This window comes from Cyprinodon tularosa, unplaced genomic scaffold (genome assembly GCF_016077235.1).
Source record: "Cyprinodon tularosa strain WSP-4 unplaced genomic scaffold, ASM1607723v1 ctg279, whole genome shotgun sequence".
Lineage (NCBI taxonomy): Eukaryota > Metazoa > Chordata > Actinopteri > Cyprinodontiformes > Cyprinodontidae > Cyprinodon > Cyprinodon tularosa.
Window position 1 is genome coordinate 505,669 of NW_024038984.1, and position 18,601 is coordinate 524,269.

The following is an 18,601-nucleotide window of genomic DNA, read 5'->3' on the forward strand; positions in this document are numbered from 1 at the left end:
CACTTTAAAAAATAGAAAAATCAACATTTTTTAAATATCCAGTTCTATACCAGAGTTGTGTTAAGATGGCTAATTGTCACTTTTGTTCTTGCTTCTCTTGGACAAGATGTTCAGTTCTGCATCCTGGACTGAATGGGACTCATATATGCTGAATCAGACAGCCAGGAAAGTTATGCATTTTAATAAAACAGAATCTCACCAAAAGAAAAAAAAGATTATAGATTTAATTGAAACATATAGGATTTGTTTTTTAGACACAGATTCAAAGGGAAACATTGTGGGGCAGATGATTAATGGCAACAAAACAACAAAGTCTTCGAATGACCAGAGGCTCTTAAGCAGCCTTTCATATACAGAGCAGAAACATGTAGAGGTGAAGGTTGTTGGCAACTAATAGATTTCAAATGGAAGTGTGGAGGACAACAAGTATACCAAATGGCACACAAAATGTCAAACAAATGCCATTCAATTTGTACCGCCGCTGTGTTTCACTAGATTAATGGACGCCTCTGCTGTGGAGCTTATTGCAAGCTTTTTTTCCAGGTGTCTCCTTTTTATCTCTAGGACGAAGGTAAGACATCAAGCCTCCTCATAAGATCACAGACATTCATTTTTCAGCACGCAGGATTCGACAATATATGTCAGTGAGACATCTGTTGAAACCCCAAGGTTTTGTCAAGGGGGGGCTCATGCATGGAGGATGATGCAAAGAGATGAGATGTTTTTCTCTACAGCTGTTAATTTAGCAACTGACTGTAGCTAAAAAGAAGATGAGGGAAGAAAAAAAACGGGCTGTGACAACTTTGCAAGAAAATGTCCTTAATTCTGAGAGAACGTCAACAAGAAAGCGGCGTCTGTCAGAGTCTCCCCTAACATTCTTCAGAACTGAAACATGCAGAGGAAGCGTCAGGTTTTTATCTATCCACTAACTGACAGATCATTTGCAGAATCACTTACTGTACCTTCTCAGCTACAAATGAAAACTATGCTCATTAATTGTGAGCATGGGTGTAGATTAATATTAGAAATTATTAGCAGAATTATACGGACATGTCACTTTTTTTGTGTCATTTGCGAAAAATCCTTCAGTGTGTTATTAAGATCTGTCTTAAAGTCTTAAATCTAGAGGAATGTCTCTACCTTAGATGAAATCCCTTTTTCCACTGTTTTTTCCACTTTTTCCTTATGTAAACACTCCAAAAGAAGCAGTGCTACCATAACTATGCTGTAGTGTAAAGATAATTAGCGTTTTTATTGAAAATATATGGTTTATTTAGGACGTGTTCATCTAGGAGTAAAGAAGGTGTGCATGTGATTTATGTGAAGTGGTGACAATGTGTGGCGACAGCAGCCTCGCAGTGATTATCTCTGCTCTGCAATCAGTCGGAGGCACAGACCCAAGGTCATTTCTGGACATGGACATTTTCTGCTTTCCTTTCTCCATTATTTTACCCTCTCCAACCCTGTTGTTCTGATATCCTCACCTGCCATCCTGTTTCATTATTTCACTGTGCTTCTTTCTCCTTGTCCGTTCTCTCCATTAGCTCCTCTGTATTTCCAACACTTCTCCCCCTTGCTGCTCTCCCCTCACCAAGCCAATCCTTGTCCACCTTTTGCGTGCCGTCTTTTATCAGTTAATTCGTTCTTTCTGTTCCACGTCTAACCCATTTCCCTCTATCTCTGTCTCAGCTGTCGCTCTGCCATCTCTCCTTCAGTTTTTTTGGTTCCTTTCCCATCTTCTCCTCTCTTACATGGAAACAACTGCAGTGTTTGCCCAGACAAACGCTCATACAATGCACTCACACCAGCAATCCTAACGGTAAGTGACTGTTTCCAGGACAACACATACACACATAGCTCCTCTGGTGTCATCATGATGAAGTTATTCCAAAGGTCCAACCCGACAGAAGTCCTTAATTGGCCAGACAAGAAGGTTGATTTTATCTTTTAATTAGCTTTCCTACCGAGCCAATTTCTATTGTTTTAAATAGACTGCATGGGTATTGCATAACGTATCACTGGCTTTCCTGATTAATAATTCCTAATTGGTTCATAACAGCAGTTGAGAGAGCAACGGTATGCTGAATGAAGATGAGGAAACGGATAGACATGGCCCAAGTGTCCTTTTTAAAAAAAAGACACAATCAAGGTGTGTAATCTTTTTTTTCCACAAAGAGATACGGCTTTGCATTGAAATATGGATTTTCATTGCAGGTTAGAAATTAGCAAAATCAAAAAGCTTTAAGGAGGGCAGACACCGTACGATTTTTTTGCCCTTTTTGGGCCGATTCTCTAGTCGTGCTAGAATTTTTTGTGCCTTATCGTGCGTCCTACAGTAGCCCCCTTTCAAAATGGCCTTTCTCTGTCAAACACCATCCGAATGGCAGCCCACTGCCCTGCAGCTCCCAGCAAAATCCCTTCTAACTTCGAGACACTGGCCTTCTCCTGGGCATGTATATTTTTTCCCACTGACTCCAGCCTTTCACTGAATTACAGGGTCTGACCAGGAGACAATGCTTCTCTTTAGATCTTAATGTCCACAGAAAGAATATTCTAGTAAAAAGATTGATGTTTCTAAAGGAATTTTAGGGGACCAGCTAAGGACGAGCCAAGGGCCCATCAAGGAAAGTGCGGAAATTTTAAATGGCTACTACTGTACATTGTATGGTATACATGGGGTAGGGAGGGGCGATCAGCCTCTCACAACCACCTCCCGATCAGGAATCATAAATTCGAGAGAAAATCAAACATGTTTGAAATTAAGTTGGGCCGTCGTGAGGTGTTCGTGGACAAATCCTGCTGTTGAAGTAGAGCTACAAGCCGATTTATGTGTATACAAGGGAATTCTTCCAGATTGAAACGTCCAACCAGCGGCATCTCTCTGCGCTGATTCCGACGTGGTTTTTGGACTTGCACTGTGAGCCGGTAGATCGCATCAAAGCGTCAGGCCGTACAGTGTAAGAACATACATCTTGATCTGTGAACTTCTAAACCCTGCGGTTTCGTTGTGCAGTTTGAACTGTAGCTGGGTATAACGATTGAAAATATTGTTATGAAAATATGCAGGGTATAGCCGGCTTTGGGGGAGCTGCAGGGAATTTTTTATGATAGAGAAGTCAGTGAGCAGTTATCTTTTCAATATTGAAGAGTAAAATAAATAAGTTTTGGTTGCCTGACATATGGCAGACAGATTTTGCCCCTGCTATGAAGGACACATGTAAACCCTGAAGGTGCAATGTAACAAGAGGGTGAACAACCCGAGAAATACATAACAAAGAATGCACTTAAAACAACTGATAAGTTGCCTTATGCCTTGGCCAGGGTTTTTTTTTTTTTCAACAATCGATCAGAAAAAAAGATTGATCATTACCAGCTGTTGTCTTGGTAAGAAAATCTTTCAGAAGGATATGTTAATTTTATAAAAAAAAATTTTTTACAATAAAAGTCTCCCTAGTCCTTTGTAGACTATTTTATGAAATAGTTTGAAACCACTTTTGGTCTTGATGCAGCCAACATAATCAGTTATTCCTATTGATACATACATATTTAGCACATACTATAAATCCCACTGAATCTTTTTGTTATGTACATAATGCATATAGTGCTTAGAGTGTTAGCCAATTAACTTTTAGATCTCCAGCTCACCCTATTAAAGGTATAGTGAAGGAAGTTCTTTTCCATGGTGGATCATCAACATAAGTGGTCCTCCTAATTGTCAATCATTCTGGTGATATGTTTACATAAGTCCGTCCCACGTGCTTGTTCCCATTTTCACTTACTGTTGGTGAGTCTGACTGTGGAAAGATTGCAAATCTTCTTTTGGAAAGTAAGTTTGAATTTTAATGAGTGATGCAAACACCAAGTTTTAAACAGAGCGTGCATGAGGAGAAATGGGCTTGTGCATGCTCTAGCACCGTTTAAGAGAGGTTCCCTCTCAGTAGTGGGTACAGGGTTGAGCATGTGCATTTTTTTAAGTGGAGAGAGCGGGTCTTTTAAAAAAGTTGTGAAAATCCTCCAATATACCTTTAATACCTAGATCTGTGCTGTATGTACTGCAGTTTTTAAATATTTATCCTCACTTACTTCAGAACCTGCTCTGCAAAGAAAAAACACAAATGATTATTTTCTTGTTTTAAACACAACTTAATTTATTCATTGTTAAAGGATAAATATGACTAAAGCAGCAACTATCGCTTTTTTCCTCTGGTATGTTGTTTTCTGAGGTCAGATCTATCCATGTATAACAATTGCCTTGGTGAAGCACTTTGTACAGCACTGTGCTAATGGATGTATGGATATTTATAGTATGCCTGCAGTGCTATGAGAGTGTATACACAGGTGGCTAATTACTGCAAAAGCTAGCTGGCTAGTTTGGCACACGACCACCTCACACTCGCACCACTGTGAGCAGGAGAGGAAAAAAGAGACGGCACTTGATTGTAGCTTTGGAAAACAGCCAAAATCCTGCAGAGATGAGGAGCGCTGAAGACAGCACAAGCCAAAAATTTTAGAAGGAATAAAGAGGAAGGGGATGAAGGTGCATCGTTTCACTGAAAACTGAACCGTACATAATTGAATTGCCTGTTTTACAACCCACTTTGAGGATTGTTTACACTATCTGTGCAGTTGGCAAAAACTCTGCTTGAATGAAAGTTGTGAGGGAAAAGTGCATCTGCAGTGTGAAGTTGTGTCTCTCTGGAGCTCAGCTCATTTTCTTTCCTCACACTTAGTTTGTGATTAGCAACGGCCCCCCTCAGAGATGAGTGCTCGGTGGGTCAGGTGTTTACACACCACACAAACAGCACCACTAGTGTGCTTTCTGTCCAGGGGGACACACCAAGAGTTATAGATGTCTCCTGATGTGGCACTCATTCGACTGTGCTAATGCCTAACTTGCCTTCAATGCAATAATGATTTATTAAAGTTGGAGCATGCACTCTTCTTAGAAAAGGAAACAAGAGCGCACTTTCATATATTTGACAAAACAAGCCGTCTCTATTGAATCGGCTTGATGCATGGAACAATTTGGAGATGTTTCACTACTTAATGTCTTACAAAACATATATCTGGCAGGAATGCTGCAGACAGCATTGATTTGCTGCTTTATGCATGCTGCGTGATCGTTGACGGCTGAAGCTCCAACTTGAATGTCAGTTTTTTCCAAGCTCCAAACATTATTACACCTTTCAAAGAAAAATTGATTTCATAAATTTTTGAGGAATGCAACATCATGCCTCTCTGCCTTGAAAGGTTGAGGTGTTTTTAGACAGAAACATCAAAAGCAGGGATTCGTGACACCCAAAGACTTATTTAATCTTGAAAAAACATGATTATTTCTTTGTATGTTTATAAGCATTTCTCCAGTTTAAACACATACACAGGAGCAATGAATTAATTCACGATGCTACCTGATCCAGACTGCACATTTTGACGGACAGCTGAAGATACTAACACACAGTCTTTCCTTCACAGCCCCTTTCTTGACTCGTTTCTTTAGCTCCCTCACCCCGTCCCTCCATCTGTCAGCTGGGCTCTCTAATGACTTTGAAATAGATGCCTCCTATTTTTGCAGAGAGAAATTTTACCCCACACTCACCCACTAATCATCCGATCAACTTGTAACTCATTTCCCATTGATCTCAATCTGCAGATCTTTGCAGTAACCAATTCTTTAAAAACAAGTCAGTTTGCTGTCCAGCTTTTTTCGCACTCATTCTTGGACAAGTCAAGAATGAGTGAAAGAAGGCTGAAAGCCCAAAGAACTCTAATGCTCAAATGGGCGTGAAGCAGATGTGTGTGCATGCGCGCTTGGCGGGGCATTAAGCAGGTATCAGGTTGTGTTTCCATCTGCTCCAGAGAGGGCTCTGATAGTCCTCTTATTTAATCTGCCGGTCATTCTAGACGCTAGGCAAGAGCCGTTTAGCTAGACATAATTGAATGCTTCAGTGTGGGAGATCACCTTGGCCGTCTGCATGGACTGTGATGCCAAGGCTGTAGATGGCCGTGAGATGAGGATTGGCAAAGTGTCTGCAATTGTGAAGACTGAAGGAGGATTTTGTTTCTTTAAATAAGTTAAAATGTCTTTCCAATAAGTCAGCCTGGTTTACACATGGGCTGAAACATGAGTTTTACAGTGTGAAAACAAGTAAAACACAACAATAAATACACATAATACACAAATAAAAAATTAGTGGAACTGTTAACAAGATCCAACAGTGTTTTAATAGACACAGTAATAGCAATAGATTATAATATTATCTGAAACTTTTATTTATTTTGAAATTGACAGCTGGTACATTTGCTAGTAGCAGTTTTCAATTGTTTTTTTTCTTTTTTACTGTACAGCTCTCTAAGTAAATAGCATGTTAGCCTGTCAAATACTCAAGCAACCTACTTTGATGACCAGTCTGTAGGTAGATGCTTAACAGGCAAGTAATTTAAAAGCAGTGTTAGTATCATAATAAAGATGAGTGGATCTCCCTGGGTTTCAATACTGAAGTATGACTGTCTGCATTTTTTTTTTCAACTGAAAGCATTCATATAGTGGCAAATATGTCTTTCTTGTGACTGATAGTTCAAGAGTTTTCAGTTAGCTGAGAATCAGTGTGCAGAAATGAGTGAAGGGCATGATTGCTATTACCCAATCCTTCATGAAGATAGAGAATAAAAAATAGTAAAAAAAATAGTGAATGAAAAACTCTGGTCTATTTTCTATATTTTATCAAAAGGCAAATTATTTAGAATAACTTTTTTTTTTGAGTTTGTGCGTAAAAACTGTCTATCCTGCCCCATCCTGACTTGTGTAGTGATGGAAATAACTCAAGGATTTTTTTGTATCAGCTCAAAATTTCCTCCTAATGACTCAGTCTGGTTAATTAGCTCTGACCGTATCTTGGCCATATCAGGAGTGCCACGGTGCATCATGTAAAGAGACATGTGTCAGTGTGTGCCTCCAGCACGCGCTGCAGTCTTGTTGCTGAAGAATGCCAAGACAAAACAAATTACTGGTCTTGAGCCTTGGACAGATTATGAATCCTTCTGAATAAAATGAATTTGACAAAGACTGCTGAGCTACATGGACTTGGAGCTTTGGCCCCCTGACAAGGGACTCTGTATGTATTGCAATAGATAATATCACATGCATACTATCAAAATTTGTTGTTTTCTCTGACAGTTCTTGTTACCTATGAAAAACGGTCGGACAAGGCTACTGTATGCTGTGATTATAAAAAAGAAAGTCAGAGATAAACCGGCCATGACTTAAAAAAAGTCAGGGCCGAAAAAAATGGCAAAAAAAAGACCAAAACAAAAAAAACAACAAAAGTATAAGCTACCGGTACTGTATTTTTTGCATGTAACTTAATCTGTAGTTGGCCTCTGAGTATTAATTCCAATATCCAACCACCTTACTTCTTAGTTGCCATAGGCGATATCTGTGCAGTTTGTCTGAAATATGCAAAAGCAGCATATGCCAATTAGAGGTAACAATGTTTGCTTCAAAACCACAGAAAATAATTTTCACTTATATCTGCCAGAAAGACCGAGGTTTTTGGCCACTACATGCAATAAAGCAGGGGTCTCCAATTCTATCCTGCTCCTCAGACCCACATGTCCTGAATGTTTTAGGTTCTTCCCTGCCTCCACACAGCTGATTTAGATACATGATTGATTAAAAGGCAACTGTATCCCTTTAGTTGCTAAGTGGTCATGCAATCATTTGATGCAGATGTGAAGAAGCAGAGATATACTTCACGTGTTTGTCTCTTTCATCCACTGCAAAATGTCACCATCCAACAGTCCCTATTCAGTGGTTGCAGGATCCATATTAATGGCCTCTTATTTTTAAATTTACTGGCTCTGCTTCACTTTCCCATTGTCTGATCCTATGTGGCTCATCTGTTTTGTAGAGATTGACGCATTTTGCTCCATCATTGGTCACAAATAGACTTGATTCATACATCTGATGGATGAAAGAGTGGAGCTGTGCATCAAGCTCTAGTGTAACAGTCAGTGGAAATGATCACACTGACTTGAAGAGCTTCTATTTGTGATGGAATGGAGAATGCACAGATGAAGGAATCCGTTTGAATGAGGGATGCAGCAAGCAGGGCAGTGGATCCTAAGGACCAGGATCAAAGACCTCTAAGGCCCCTTGCAAAAGCACACACATTCCAAATTGTAATAAAATCAGTAAAGTTGTAATAATCAATCACGTTATATAAAGCACTGAGGACTATAATACATTTAAAATTAAACTCGTGCACGGTAATGTCAGTTCTAGCCTTCTAAGAAATAATTTCCTGAAGTAAACTTATCTTTATCTTTTTTTTAATCAGTCATTTTCTTCACAGTGTTTCCTTTTACAAGCTGGTTGCTTGAGTGTCAACACCTTTAAACTAATTTTTGTTCAATCAAATTTTAGCATCTACTCTTTTCGCAGTTTTATATAACTTGGTTTAATCTGAAACAAACCAGCTCTACTAGAAATAAATTTCTATCATTAGTAATATGTGCACTTTTTATTTAAATGTACAGCTGAGATGAATGTTACCACTTGACAGTCATCTTAAAAATTAACGTGAAGGTAGTTTATTAGACAACAAATTAGGGTTACTAATTTATAAGTAAAAGAGAAACCAAGAACACAGCTCATGACCTCGAAAACAACTTTTAAGAAAATAAAAAACAGTGCTGGCTGCATTGTGTCTTAGGATTACTTTTCCTCAGATTAAGGCACTTTGGCAAAGTAGATAATGTTATAAAGAGTTCCAAATACTTGTCTGTTATGTCGGGAAAGGAAGCACCGCATTGAGCAAACATCAATGTCAAATTATCAGATTATTTCAAAAATAAAACTTTAAGCTTTAGCAAAAAAAAAAAAAACAGAATCTACACCTAATTGAGCAGAAAATGTGTGGAGGAGCCAGATTAGTGCTTTGGATAGGAGATGGTTTTGTATTCTGATGGATTTGGAGAACTTTAAGGAGAACAAATTGGAATTATAATGTCCGAGCACCTAATCAAATGCTGGTTGAACAAAATATTTGTTTAATTGTGTAAAGACTCAAGCATTTTCCTACTCGCTTGGTTAACTGACACGTTTTAACAATATGTGACATTATACATGGGAAAGATTTTAAATTATTTATAGTACTTTGTTTTATTTCTATGTCCCAAAAAGCAGGCTTTTGACAAGGGTATGATAATAGAGCATCAGTGTAATATAAATTTGTGTACAGTAGACGCCTCGAAGTGAAAAAAAATATGAAAAAAAAAAACAACAAAAAAACCAGCTGAATAAGTTCTAATAAGCAGCTGTTGTGTTAGAAGAGTAACCAGAGAGCAGCAGCACATATGGGGAAATTACAAGATTTAGCTTTCTGGTGAAAACGGATGCAGAGAAAGCATTTTGCTGCTGCTCACGGACAAAAACCCCCTTACCAAAAGAGTTTTAAATAAACATCAAGGACAAAAAGATATCTTTAATCCGCTAAGTCTCCATGCTGATCCCCTCTGCATTCATTAAGCTTGGAGGGTTAACCCAGATTTAGGATATATTTTTAGGAAATCTTGATGGAAAAAAAACAAAAAAAAACCCAAACTATTGTAACAGCATCATGGTCATTAACCAGATGTCCACTTTGTCTCGGATTTCTGTTCACATCTTATATTCTTTCGGACGGAAGACATCTTACCTTCTGCTATAAACTTAATCTACTAGTTTTAATGAGAGCATGTGTAAATTATTGTACTTTTAACTGAAACAACTAATAATACATCTGAAATAAAAAAATAATATTAGAGTTAAAAAAAGAAAAAAAAAATTAAAGGATGCTTCATTGCGTCAAATTATAATACTGGTTATTTTTGTTGTTTATAAAAACAGATAATTTGCCACTATTCACTTATCAGTGTGAGAACACACTGCATTTAATGCACTTTTAAAGCAATAGCAAACAAAACACTCCGAAAATTTTTCTTCATCTATTAACGATCAGCATTTCAGCTGTTATCCCATTAAGTCCCTCTATCACAACTAACAATATTAAATTTCACTGACTGTGCAAGGTAAAAGAAATATTTATATAAAAATATTTATTTTATTGTACTTAAATATCCAATGTACAATATATATTTTGTACATTGGATTTTCCACTAGTAAAGAAAAATACACGGAGAGTATTTCACTAAAACACAGTTAAAATAGATATACCTCTCTATGATGGTATATATATATATATATATATATATATATATATATATATATATATATATATATATATATATATATATATATATATATATATATATATATATATATATATATATATATATATATATATATATATATATATAAATAATGATTTTGCTACTTACTGTAGGGAACACACTCATACTGAACTTCCAGGTATTTATATGTCCCCGGACAGGGATCAGGGAAAACATCCGGTCCTGCTACCACAGCACACTGGGTACGGTTGTTGCATCTGCAAGGAGAAGATAAGTGGAGTCAAACATCATATCTATGAGTGCTTTTAGGCTTTTTAAACAGAAATCTCGCAATTAGTTGATTTTTCCTGTTAAAGGGTGTATTGTTACAGCCACTGTTTTAACAATAAAAGCAAAGATATACATTTAGGGAGGGTTTGTTAAAAAAACTGACCAGGAAAAAACAGGCCAATGATGGCAATAAAGATTTTTTTAAACAACCATTGCATAGGTTGAATAATTAAACTTAAGTCTGATAAGTGCAACACCGGAAAACTTGGTGTTAAAGAATGTAGCAGTCTGAAATGATTAATCTGACTTTAATCTCACTTGTTCATTTCACACAGGCTGATTTGAGGTACCCTGCCCAACCATCTGGTGTAGTTATCAAATAATATCACCAAGGTCAATTTTAATGAGGAAGGTAGAGGGTGAGGTTTAAGTGTAGTCAAATGTTCCCATAACCATAGCAACTCCTTCGTCTTTGAACGCGGCTGAAGAGGGGAGGGAAGGACGCAGAACTGCATGTGTTGTTGGTTTTTTATCTAGCTGTACTTTACATGGCAAAGTCTGATGTGTTGAGAAGCAGAGTGCAGCACATGTCAGTGAAAAGTTTGCTTTCACTGAAACACAAACTTGTTATGCGATCAACACCCTTGGTAGACCAAGCTTAATATTACATGTGTAGCTAAATGAAGGAAGCACAATTTTCCACCTAACTCTGTTCATTATTGGATGACAGAGTAGAATGTTGTTTTTTCTTTTCTTTTTTTTTAGATAAATAAGAGACATCAACAATAAGGTTAATGAAGGCTGCAAAAGCCACATTACCTGATATATACAGTATCATAAAACAAATTGTTTTTTTTTAGCCTCTTAAACCCCAAGCAGTTCTCAGGAAGTTTGTGTTTAATAATAACATGCCACTAAATGAGCTTGGTATAAAAATAAAACTAACACTTAGTAGATTCCATCAGAAGACTACCTTATCATCAGATGGTGGTCATTTTTTTTTTATTTTACTTTATTTGCTTTCATCCTATTTTTATTTTTCTTCTATTTTATTATCTTATTCTTGTAAGGCAAGGCAAGGCAAATTTATTTGTATAGCACAATTCAGTACAAAGAAAATGCAAAGTGCTTTACATGATTAAAATATAGGAAAATAAAACAGAATCAAAGCAAGTAGGGAAAAAAAATGCAGAAACAAAAAAAAAATTAAAAACAGTTGGACTAAAAAACAATAAAAAAGTTGAACTAATGATGTTTCAGTTGAACTATTTAACTAGAATAGTCGAAGGCAATCCTAAAGAAAAACACTTTCAAATGTCCATGTACTGAATTGCGCTATATAATTGTGCTTTACCTAGCTGAAATGTTTTAGCTTTAAAATCTTTGAGAGATATAACATAAATGCTAAAGACTATTAGAAAATCCTACATCCAAAGTTAAAGAAGTTTTATTAATGACAGACTCTGGCATTTTATTGTTTGGTACAGTTTGGCACGTTTTGGCACTGCCTACAAAAAAGGGCGATTTCTTGTGTTCTTTTTTAACAGACAAAAAACTAAATTCAATTACATTTCTAAAAAAACAAGTTGAAAATTCCTTTAAAATACCCACCTCTGGATTTCAAAGAATGTTAATAATTGACAAAAAATAGGTGTTTTTGACTCCAACTGGAGCATATTTTCATTTTCTTTCTGTTCATTAGCGACATGGCATGATGGTTGGTGTAGATGTGGGTGTTGGCATAGGTGCACTGATGGCATTGGCGTGTCCTCAGTTAATGCAAATGCTTCCTCTGTGGTACACACTCTATTCTGGATACTATTCAAGTTCAACCGCATGTAATCTAACCAGCGAAACCAACCACCCATGCAATGGTCTGATGTGTAAAGCATCTGAGCGTGGATGCCCAGTGTGCTACTGCTTTAAATGACCACCAGCTTTCCTCAGAGCTCTAGTTCTAGATTGGATTTGCCAAATTTAACACATGGCCCTCGTTTTGCTTGAAAAATCAAGTTATGCCTAAAACTTCTACATTAGCTCTACTAATCACCTGATGGTAAGAGATGAAGGTGTTTTGAACTAACTGATCACTAGTTGTGACTAACACAGACAGGGAACAAACGGACATAGGTACATAGTACATACTGTAGGTAAATACAGTCTATGTACTGAAGGAATCCCATAAGTATTTACTAGTGTGGCCTATCGTTTAGAGGGTTCATTCTATCACCACTGATAGGCAACCATTTCAAGTCTGTCTGACTTATGGTTGTAGAGTTAATTCAGTCATTCCCCATGGGGGCGACCCTTTTACCTTGTGTCTGCTTTTGTTAAGACTGTCTGGTGACAGACTTGATACTATCCCCCTATGATGGACCACCCACTGTGAACGGCTGACCCTTAACTACCACTGTAAGCATCATTTCCCTTCACAACAATTTCAGACTCCGTGCCTCTTCCTCTTGCACATGTTCAATAAACGGTTTGATTGGTCTCGTCTGTTTTGCAATTCTTTTTTTTGCACATGATTTTTTTGTTTACAGAGCAGCCTCTAAAAAAAAGCTGGAAGGATTTGGACAAAAAAATAAATAATTACTATTGTAAGAAAGTTTTTTATTATGTTTTTCAAACATGAGGGATTATTCTGTTCTCTTTTTTGCATCTGGTAGAGTGGGTTGATTGTGACAAAACTTAGATTTTGGAAACTGAGATCTCTGCCTTCAGTAGATAAAAAAGTAAGATTGTTTACTTTCTGATTTAAGTTCTTGAGGTTGTAACCCTGTTTGTGGTTCATAGAAATGATTTATAAACCAGCTTTTAGTTAAGATTAGTATGTTTCTCTAGATGTTACATGTCCCTGTGTTCACTGAGAAACTTAGAATGATGAAACTGAAGGAAAAAATAAAATAAAATTCCTCCCTCAGTACTGCAACTTGGGTCTAAAGAGGTCACATAAAGTCTGGGAATAATTTTTAAATAAACAAACAAACTTCATGGAATGTGGAAAGAAAAGAAAATTCAAGAATTAAAGTGCAACTGACTGTAAAAGCCACTGCCCTGGGTTATAAAATGGGTGTTTAAAAGTACCCAAATGGGTGTTCAGTGAAACAAGCTGTGCTAGGAGTTCAATACAGCTTTTTGGCATGTAGCCCAAATGTTAAATCTGCTCGTAATTAGTAATATCAAATAATTTATTTTTGCCTATCTCTTTTATATATTATTTTTATCTCAATGCCCCCCTGTTCTGCAGGTACACATAATGTTGTCAGTCAGGAGCTTATAAAGTTCAATTACATCAGTTCCTTTGACATGTTTGAGGGATAACATTTAGGTTCATGATTTCATGGTAAACTCCTCTATATTTACCCTGACACTCAAATACTATTTAAAGCCTTTTTTTTAAAAGCCTTTCTGTTTATTTTAGCAAACAATACTGCTGCTACAGTAATGGAATCGTGGAGTTAACTTGAACACAAGGTGGCCCACGTTGGCTGCTGGAGAGCTGCTCACAAGGACACATTTAGGGTGTGTGTGGGTGGGTGTGTGTGTTCTGCAAGAACAATAACCTATCCCTTTAAAAGTATTTTGACCCAGACTCAAGATAATTAATTCCAATCACCAGAGGGCCCTCTCCTCTGACACACAAAATGTAAGTATCCCTCACTCCTAATAAAGCAGGTAATGGAAGGCAGCAGGTTTGGTTTTGTTTGGCCTGTGAGCATACATGTTTACAAGCATGTACAGCAATGATAAAAATGCACACAGTGAATTTATGAGGTGTAATTAAACAAGCTACGCAAGCAAGCAAAGGTGATTTGTAGGGGGCCCTGCTGGTGCCCATGATTCATTCTGACAGATATACGTAATAACATAAAAATGCTCTTCACATCGAAGGGCCACTTTATCTCAATGGCACTTCCTGGTTTAAATGAATTATTGAAATAAAACACATGAAGAGTATGCTATGTAGAGAAAAATTGCGGACAAAGGGACAGATATTAGAAGAAAATGAATATTTTAAGAAGGGTTATTAGCTATCTTTTCTCCTCTGAATATTCCCTTTCAATTAGTTAAACTGATCTTGCTTTCCCTCTGTGCACACCTGTCAAACAGACGACATTTACATTAGAAGCAGTCAAATTCTCCCACTGAGATTTTTTTTAATGAGCATGTTGGATCCCTGAGGTCTCTTTTTTCTCTCGGTATCATTCAACAATTAGAATAATGAAATATACATGAGACATAATTTGATTTCCAGTTCAATATTTATGAGTGAGAACAGGAACCGGGACTGCAAAGTACTTACTGTCACATCCACAGTGCTTACTGCTGACCAGTTTGTCATTGGTCAAGTGAAGGGTTATTAGAGTTTAAAAGGTTCAAAACTGCAAGTGTTGCCATGTCTGTCATATTCTAATAACAATACATGTCCCTCCTCTCTCGCTGCCTTCTTTTTTCGCGCCTCTGTGCTTTTTAATTTCTTGCCCCGGTGGCTTCATCATCGGTCACCTGTCACCAGCGCAACTTGTGGAATGAGGAGTGGGAATGGCACGAAAGTAACATGCTGACACAAGTTTCCCCACAACACCTGCAAATGGACACATCTATGTGGGACATGGTAGCGAATAAAAGTACAAAATGCAATTGAATCACCTGACATTTTCATCATGATTATCCCCCTCCAAAAAATGATGTCATTGCACCTGCTGACAAGAGGATTTTTTTCCCCATGAAACAGCCCTAATTTAAAATCTTCCAGACTAAGGCTCTAGGATAGGGAATGTGAATATGTATAGTCGATAAAAGTAAGACAAATTGTTTATCATTATAAAAGAGAAGGAAATAATTTCAGATAAAATCCAACAGAACTAGCTCGGACGTACTCGGGATAATTCCACATTAGTTTTTTTTCAGCCAATGTGATTCAACGCGTGTTTGTAAAACAAAACCCTCTTTATTTCTTTATCTTGTGTGATATGTAGGGCTCCCACAATGATTTTTCAGGCCTTGGCTCTGTTTTACACATCCCTACTTATAAGACAAACTCACCTCAGTGTCGGTTTTTGTTGCCTATACACTGGTTCTTTAGGGTGTAACACTAAGCGGGTTGACAGTAGCTTTTTGTATCTCTGATTCAAAAAGATGACCGCTCACACTGAGCCTGGTTCTGCTGGAGGTTTCTTCTTGTTAAAAGGGAGTTTTTCCTCTCCACTGTCACTACAAGCATGCTTGGTGTGAGGAATTGCTTTTGAGTCAATTAGTCGATGCAATCAACTGATTTTCCTTGGACAGAAAACTCTGAACCAATCTGACTGTATGATCTGGTTTAATTGTCTCTGTAAAGTGCCTTGAGCTGATATGTGTTGAATTGGTGCTATATAATTAAACTGATTTGAATTAATGTTTTCTGTTTCATGTTTTCTGTTTCATGTTTTTCATGTTTTTTGTTTGTTTTCTGCACTGTTTGTACTGCAACCATCTTAGTGTTGCCCTTGTAGGGTTGAACAGGGACTGTTGCAGTTATTTTTTTAATTGGCTTAAACTTAAGATGCTGGCAAAGGTTATCATCACTGGCACATGCTTTTTTCATGATCGCCCAGTGTTAAGATATAAAAGGAAGTCATCAAGTTTATCCTCGCCCACCTCAACAGTACTGTCAGGGCATGGCTAAGTTAGAGCCTAGAAGCAAGTAAATGATACAGCTCTGGGCTACTGGGTACTAGAAAACATCTCCCAACCTTGATTTCCTCCATCTTGAAAGATTTTTTCATAATTTATCAGTGGTGTTACTACTCAGAGGCTTCTTTTTAATATTTTTCCGTGGGCAGGGTTATCTGTTTACATAGGGGTGAGTCCCACTTTAACTTAGCAGAAAAAAAAACAAAAAACCTTTTTGTGTTTTAAGAAAAAGCTGGACAGAACAGAACTTCAAATTGAGCTGGCCAAAAAAGGTACAACATCTTTTTTCCTATTGTTTGTCCTACATTTTTGTGCATATAGTTCTTCTTTATGACAAAGCAAACCCCCACCCAAAAAAACAGGCTTCATTGCAATTATAAAGCACTACAGGTTATTGACTAAAGAAAAGGCAGAAACCAAAGCTTTGACAAAATCCCTTGTGCGCTATATCTTTCCTCAATCATTCCCTCTCTCTCACTGTCTATTTCTGTCTGCAGCACCTTTCTTTTTCTTCTCCCCACGGTCTAAGCCATGATAATAAACCAATTTTTTTCTGCCTTTGTCTTCATCCTTCCCGCCAAGGAATTATTCCTCCTAGTTCCTCCTTCTTGGTCTCTTGTTCCAAATGACCTTTTTTTTCTCTGTTTATCTGCCCTAAACCCACTTAGCTGCAGTTTCTGAAGTCACACCCAGATATATGTGGTAGGCCTCTTATTGCTGCCTGCGTTCCCTGCCTTCTTCTTTCTCTTTCCCTCCCCTTAATACCTTTCTGATCCCTGACTCCCTCAGGGCGTCATCTTCAGCCTCCCTCTGTTTCTCTCTCAATCCCTCCATCCTCAGTAAAGCCCGAGCTGACGTCACCAATCTAACTGAGCTAGTACCACATTCAGATCCAAAAAAAGACTCCTTTATGTCCCCTGTACCTCCATCGCTGTTTTTTTTTTTTTTTTAACCAAAATATGTCCATACTGCAGCCAAACAGAAGACAAAAACATCAGCAAAAACTCAAAGTGAATGTTTGATGCACGGAACGGGCACACGAACATCCACACACAACCTTTCCAAACAATACAGCACCTTACTTTTTTTTTCTCAGTTTTGTTTGTTTATTTCAATTAGCATGACCACATCAATCGAAGGTTTTACCCTGGATACAGACTTGTCGGCTTCCATACAGACGAACCATTCACTAACAGAGCCGATATTTTGCAAGCAGGAATAGAAGGCTGTGTTACTGCAGTGGAAGCCGCTGTTGTTATTGTCAGTGATGCTTTGGTAGAACTCTTTTCCCTTCCTGCCTTCTTCTCTGCCTCTGTGTTTTGTGTAGACATAACGGACCCTCTGACTGATTCGACCAGGCTGTTGATGGCAGACACAGCCATTGTTTGGCAACATTCCAGTCTGAGCACATGCATGTGTGTGAGCAGATGTGAAATAGAATGAGCATTGTACATGTGTGACAGCCTGCACATAAGAAAATAAAAAAAAGCAAAACAGTGTAGACAGTAAAAGCAATATTATAGAATAATTACAGAATATGTGAGATGTAGAACTTATCATTACTGGGATGAAGTTTCTAAGAGAGGCAGAGAGGGGTGCGACATTAAGAACAAAAATTTCATTACGGTCGGACCGATAAATATTCCCTCCTAGAGACGTCTGAAATATGAGCATGCAGCACATCCAAAATAGTCTGGAACGGATGCCTGCATTAAATAAATATACAAAGCAGACTGTGCTTCTTTTCTTAGATTTCCATGCAAACAACACTGTTGATTTCTGTGAACAATTTATAACCTGCCTTTAAAGGTTTCTCCTGTTTTGGGGATCTTTTAATTATTAATATTTCTGCTTTTCAGGCTGTAATTTATGAGGGGAGTGTCGAGACTTCTTGAAACAAAAGTCAGTGAAATCAGGTCTAAATGCGTAATGCAGTGAAAAAAACTGCGGGTAAATTCGATGTGCCGTATTATTATCATGTCTAAAAAACAGAACATACAGTTTTATTTGAAAAAAAATAAATCTATGACATTTGACAAAATATTATTCACTCAGACCTGGCAAGGCTAGAAGTTACAGTCTCTTAGAAGCTCCTCTTTCTTTATTATTATTTATTATTTTATTTAAACCATAAAAAAAACATTTTTATGTCATATTTTATATGACAGACTAACACAAACAACAAAATAATTGTAATGTAAAGTGAAAATATTTTTAAAAATGCTTTAAAGCTGGAAACATTTCATTTTTATTAAGCTTCCTAAATAAACAACATCCACACAGTCCATTTCCTGAGGTCTATTGATTCCATGAATTCAGATTCCAGACAACCTTTGTGTAAATATATCTATTATGTAAAGAACATCATCCTGCACAAAGTCTCTACTTTGTGGGAATGATGGTCGCAGCTAAATGATATAGG

The 18,601-nt window shown here is 37.4% G+C and overlaps 1 protein-coding gene across 14 annotated transcripts in view; it reads right to left on the reverse strand.

The window, feature by feature from the left end:
• Window positions 1-18,601, reverse strand: part of adgrl3.1 (adhesion G protein-coupled receptor L3.1) — a 225,729-nt gene that overhangs the window by 111,310 nt on the left and 95,818 nt on the right. For all 14 annotated transcript variants that reach the window (XM_038290305.1, XM_038290304.1, XM_038290309.1 and 11 more), the window contains exon 5: window positions 10,378-10,487. In XM_038290305.1, coding sequence (XP_038146233.1) covers window positions 10,378-10,487 — 110 coding nt within the window. The remainder of the gene's footprint in view (window positions 1-10,377; window positions 10,488-18,601) is intronic.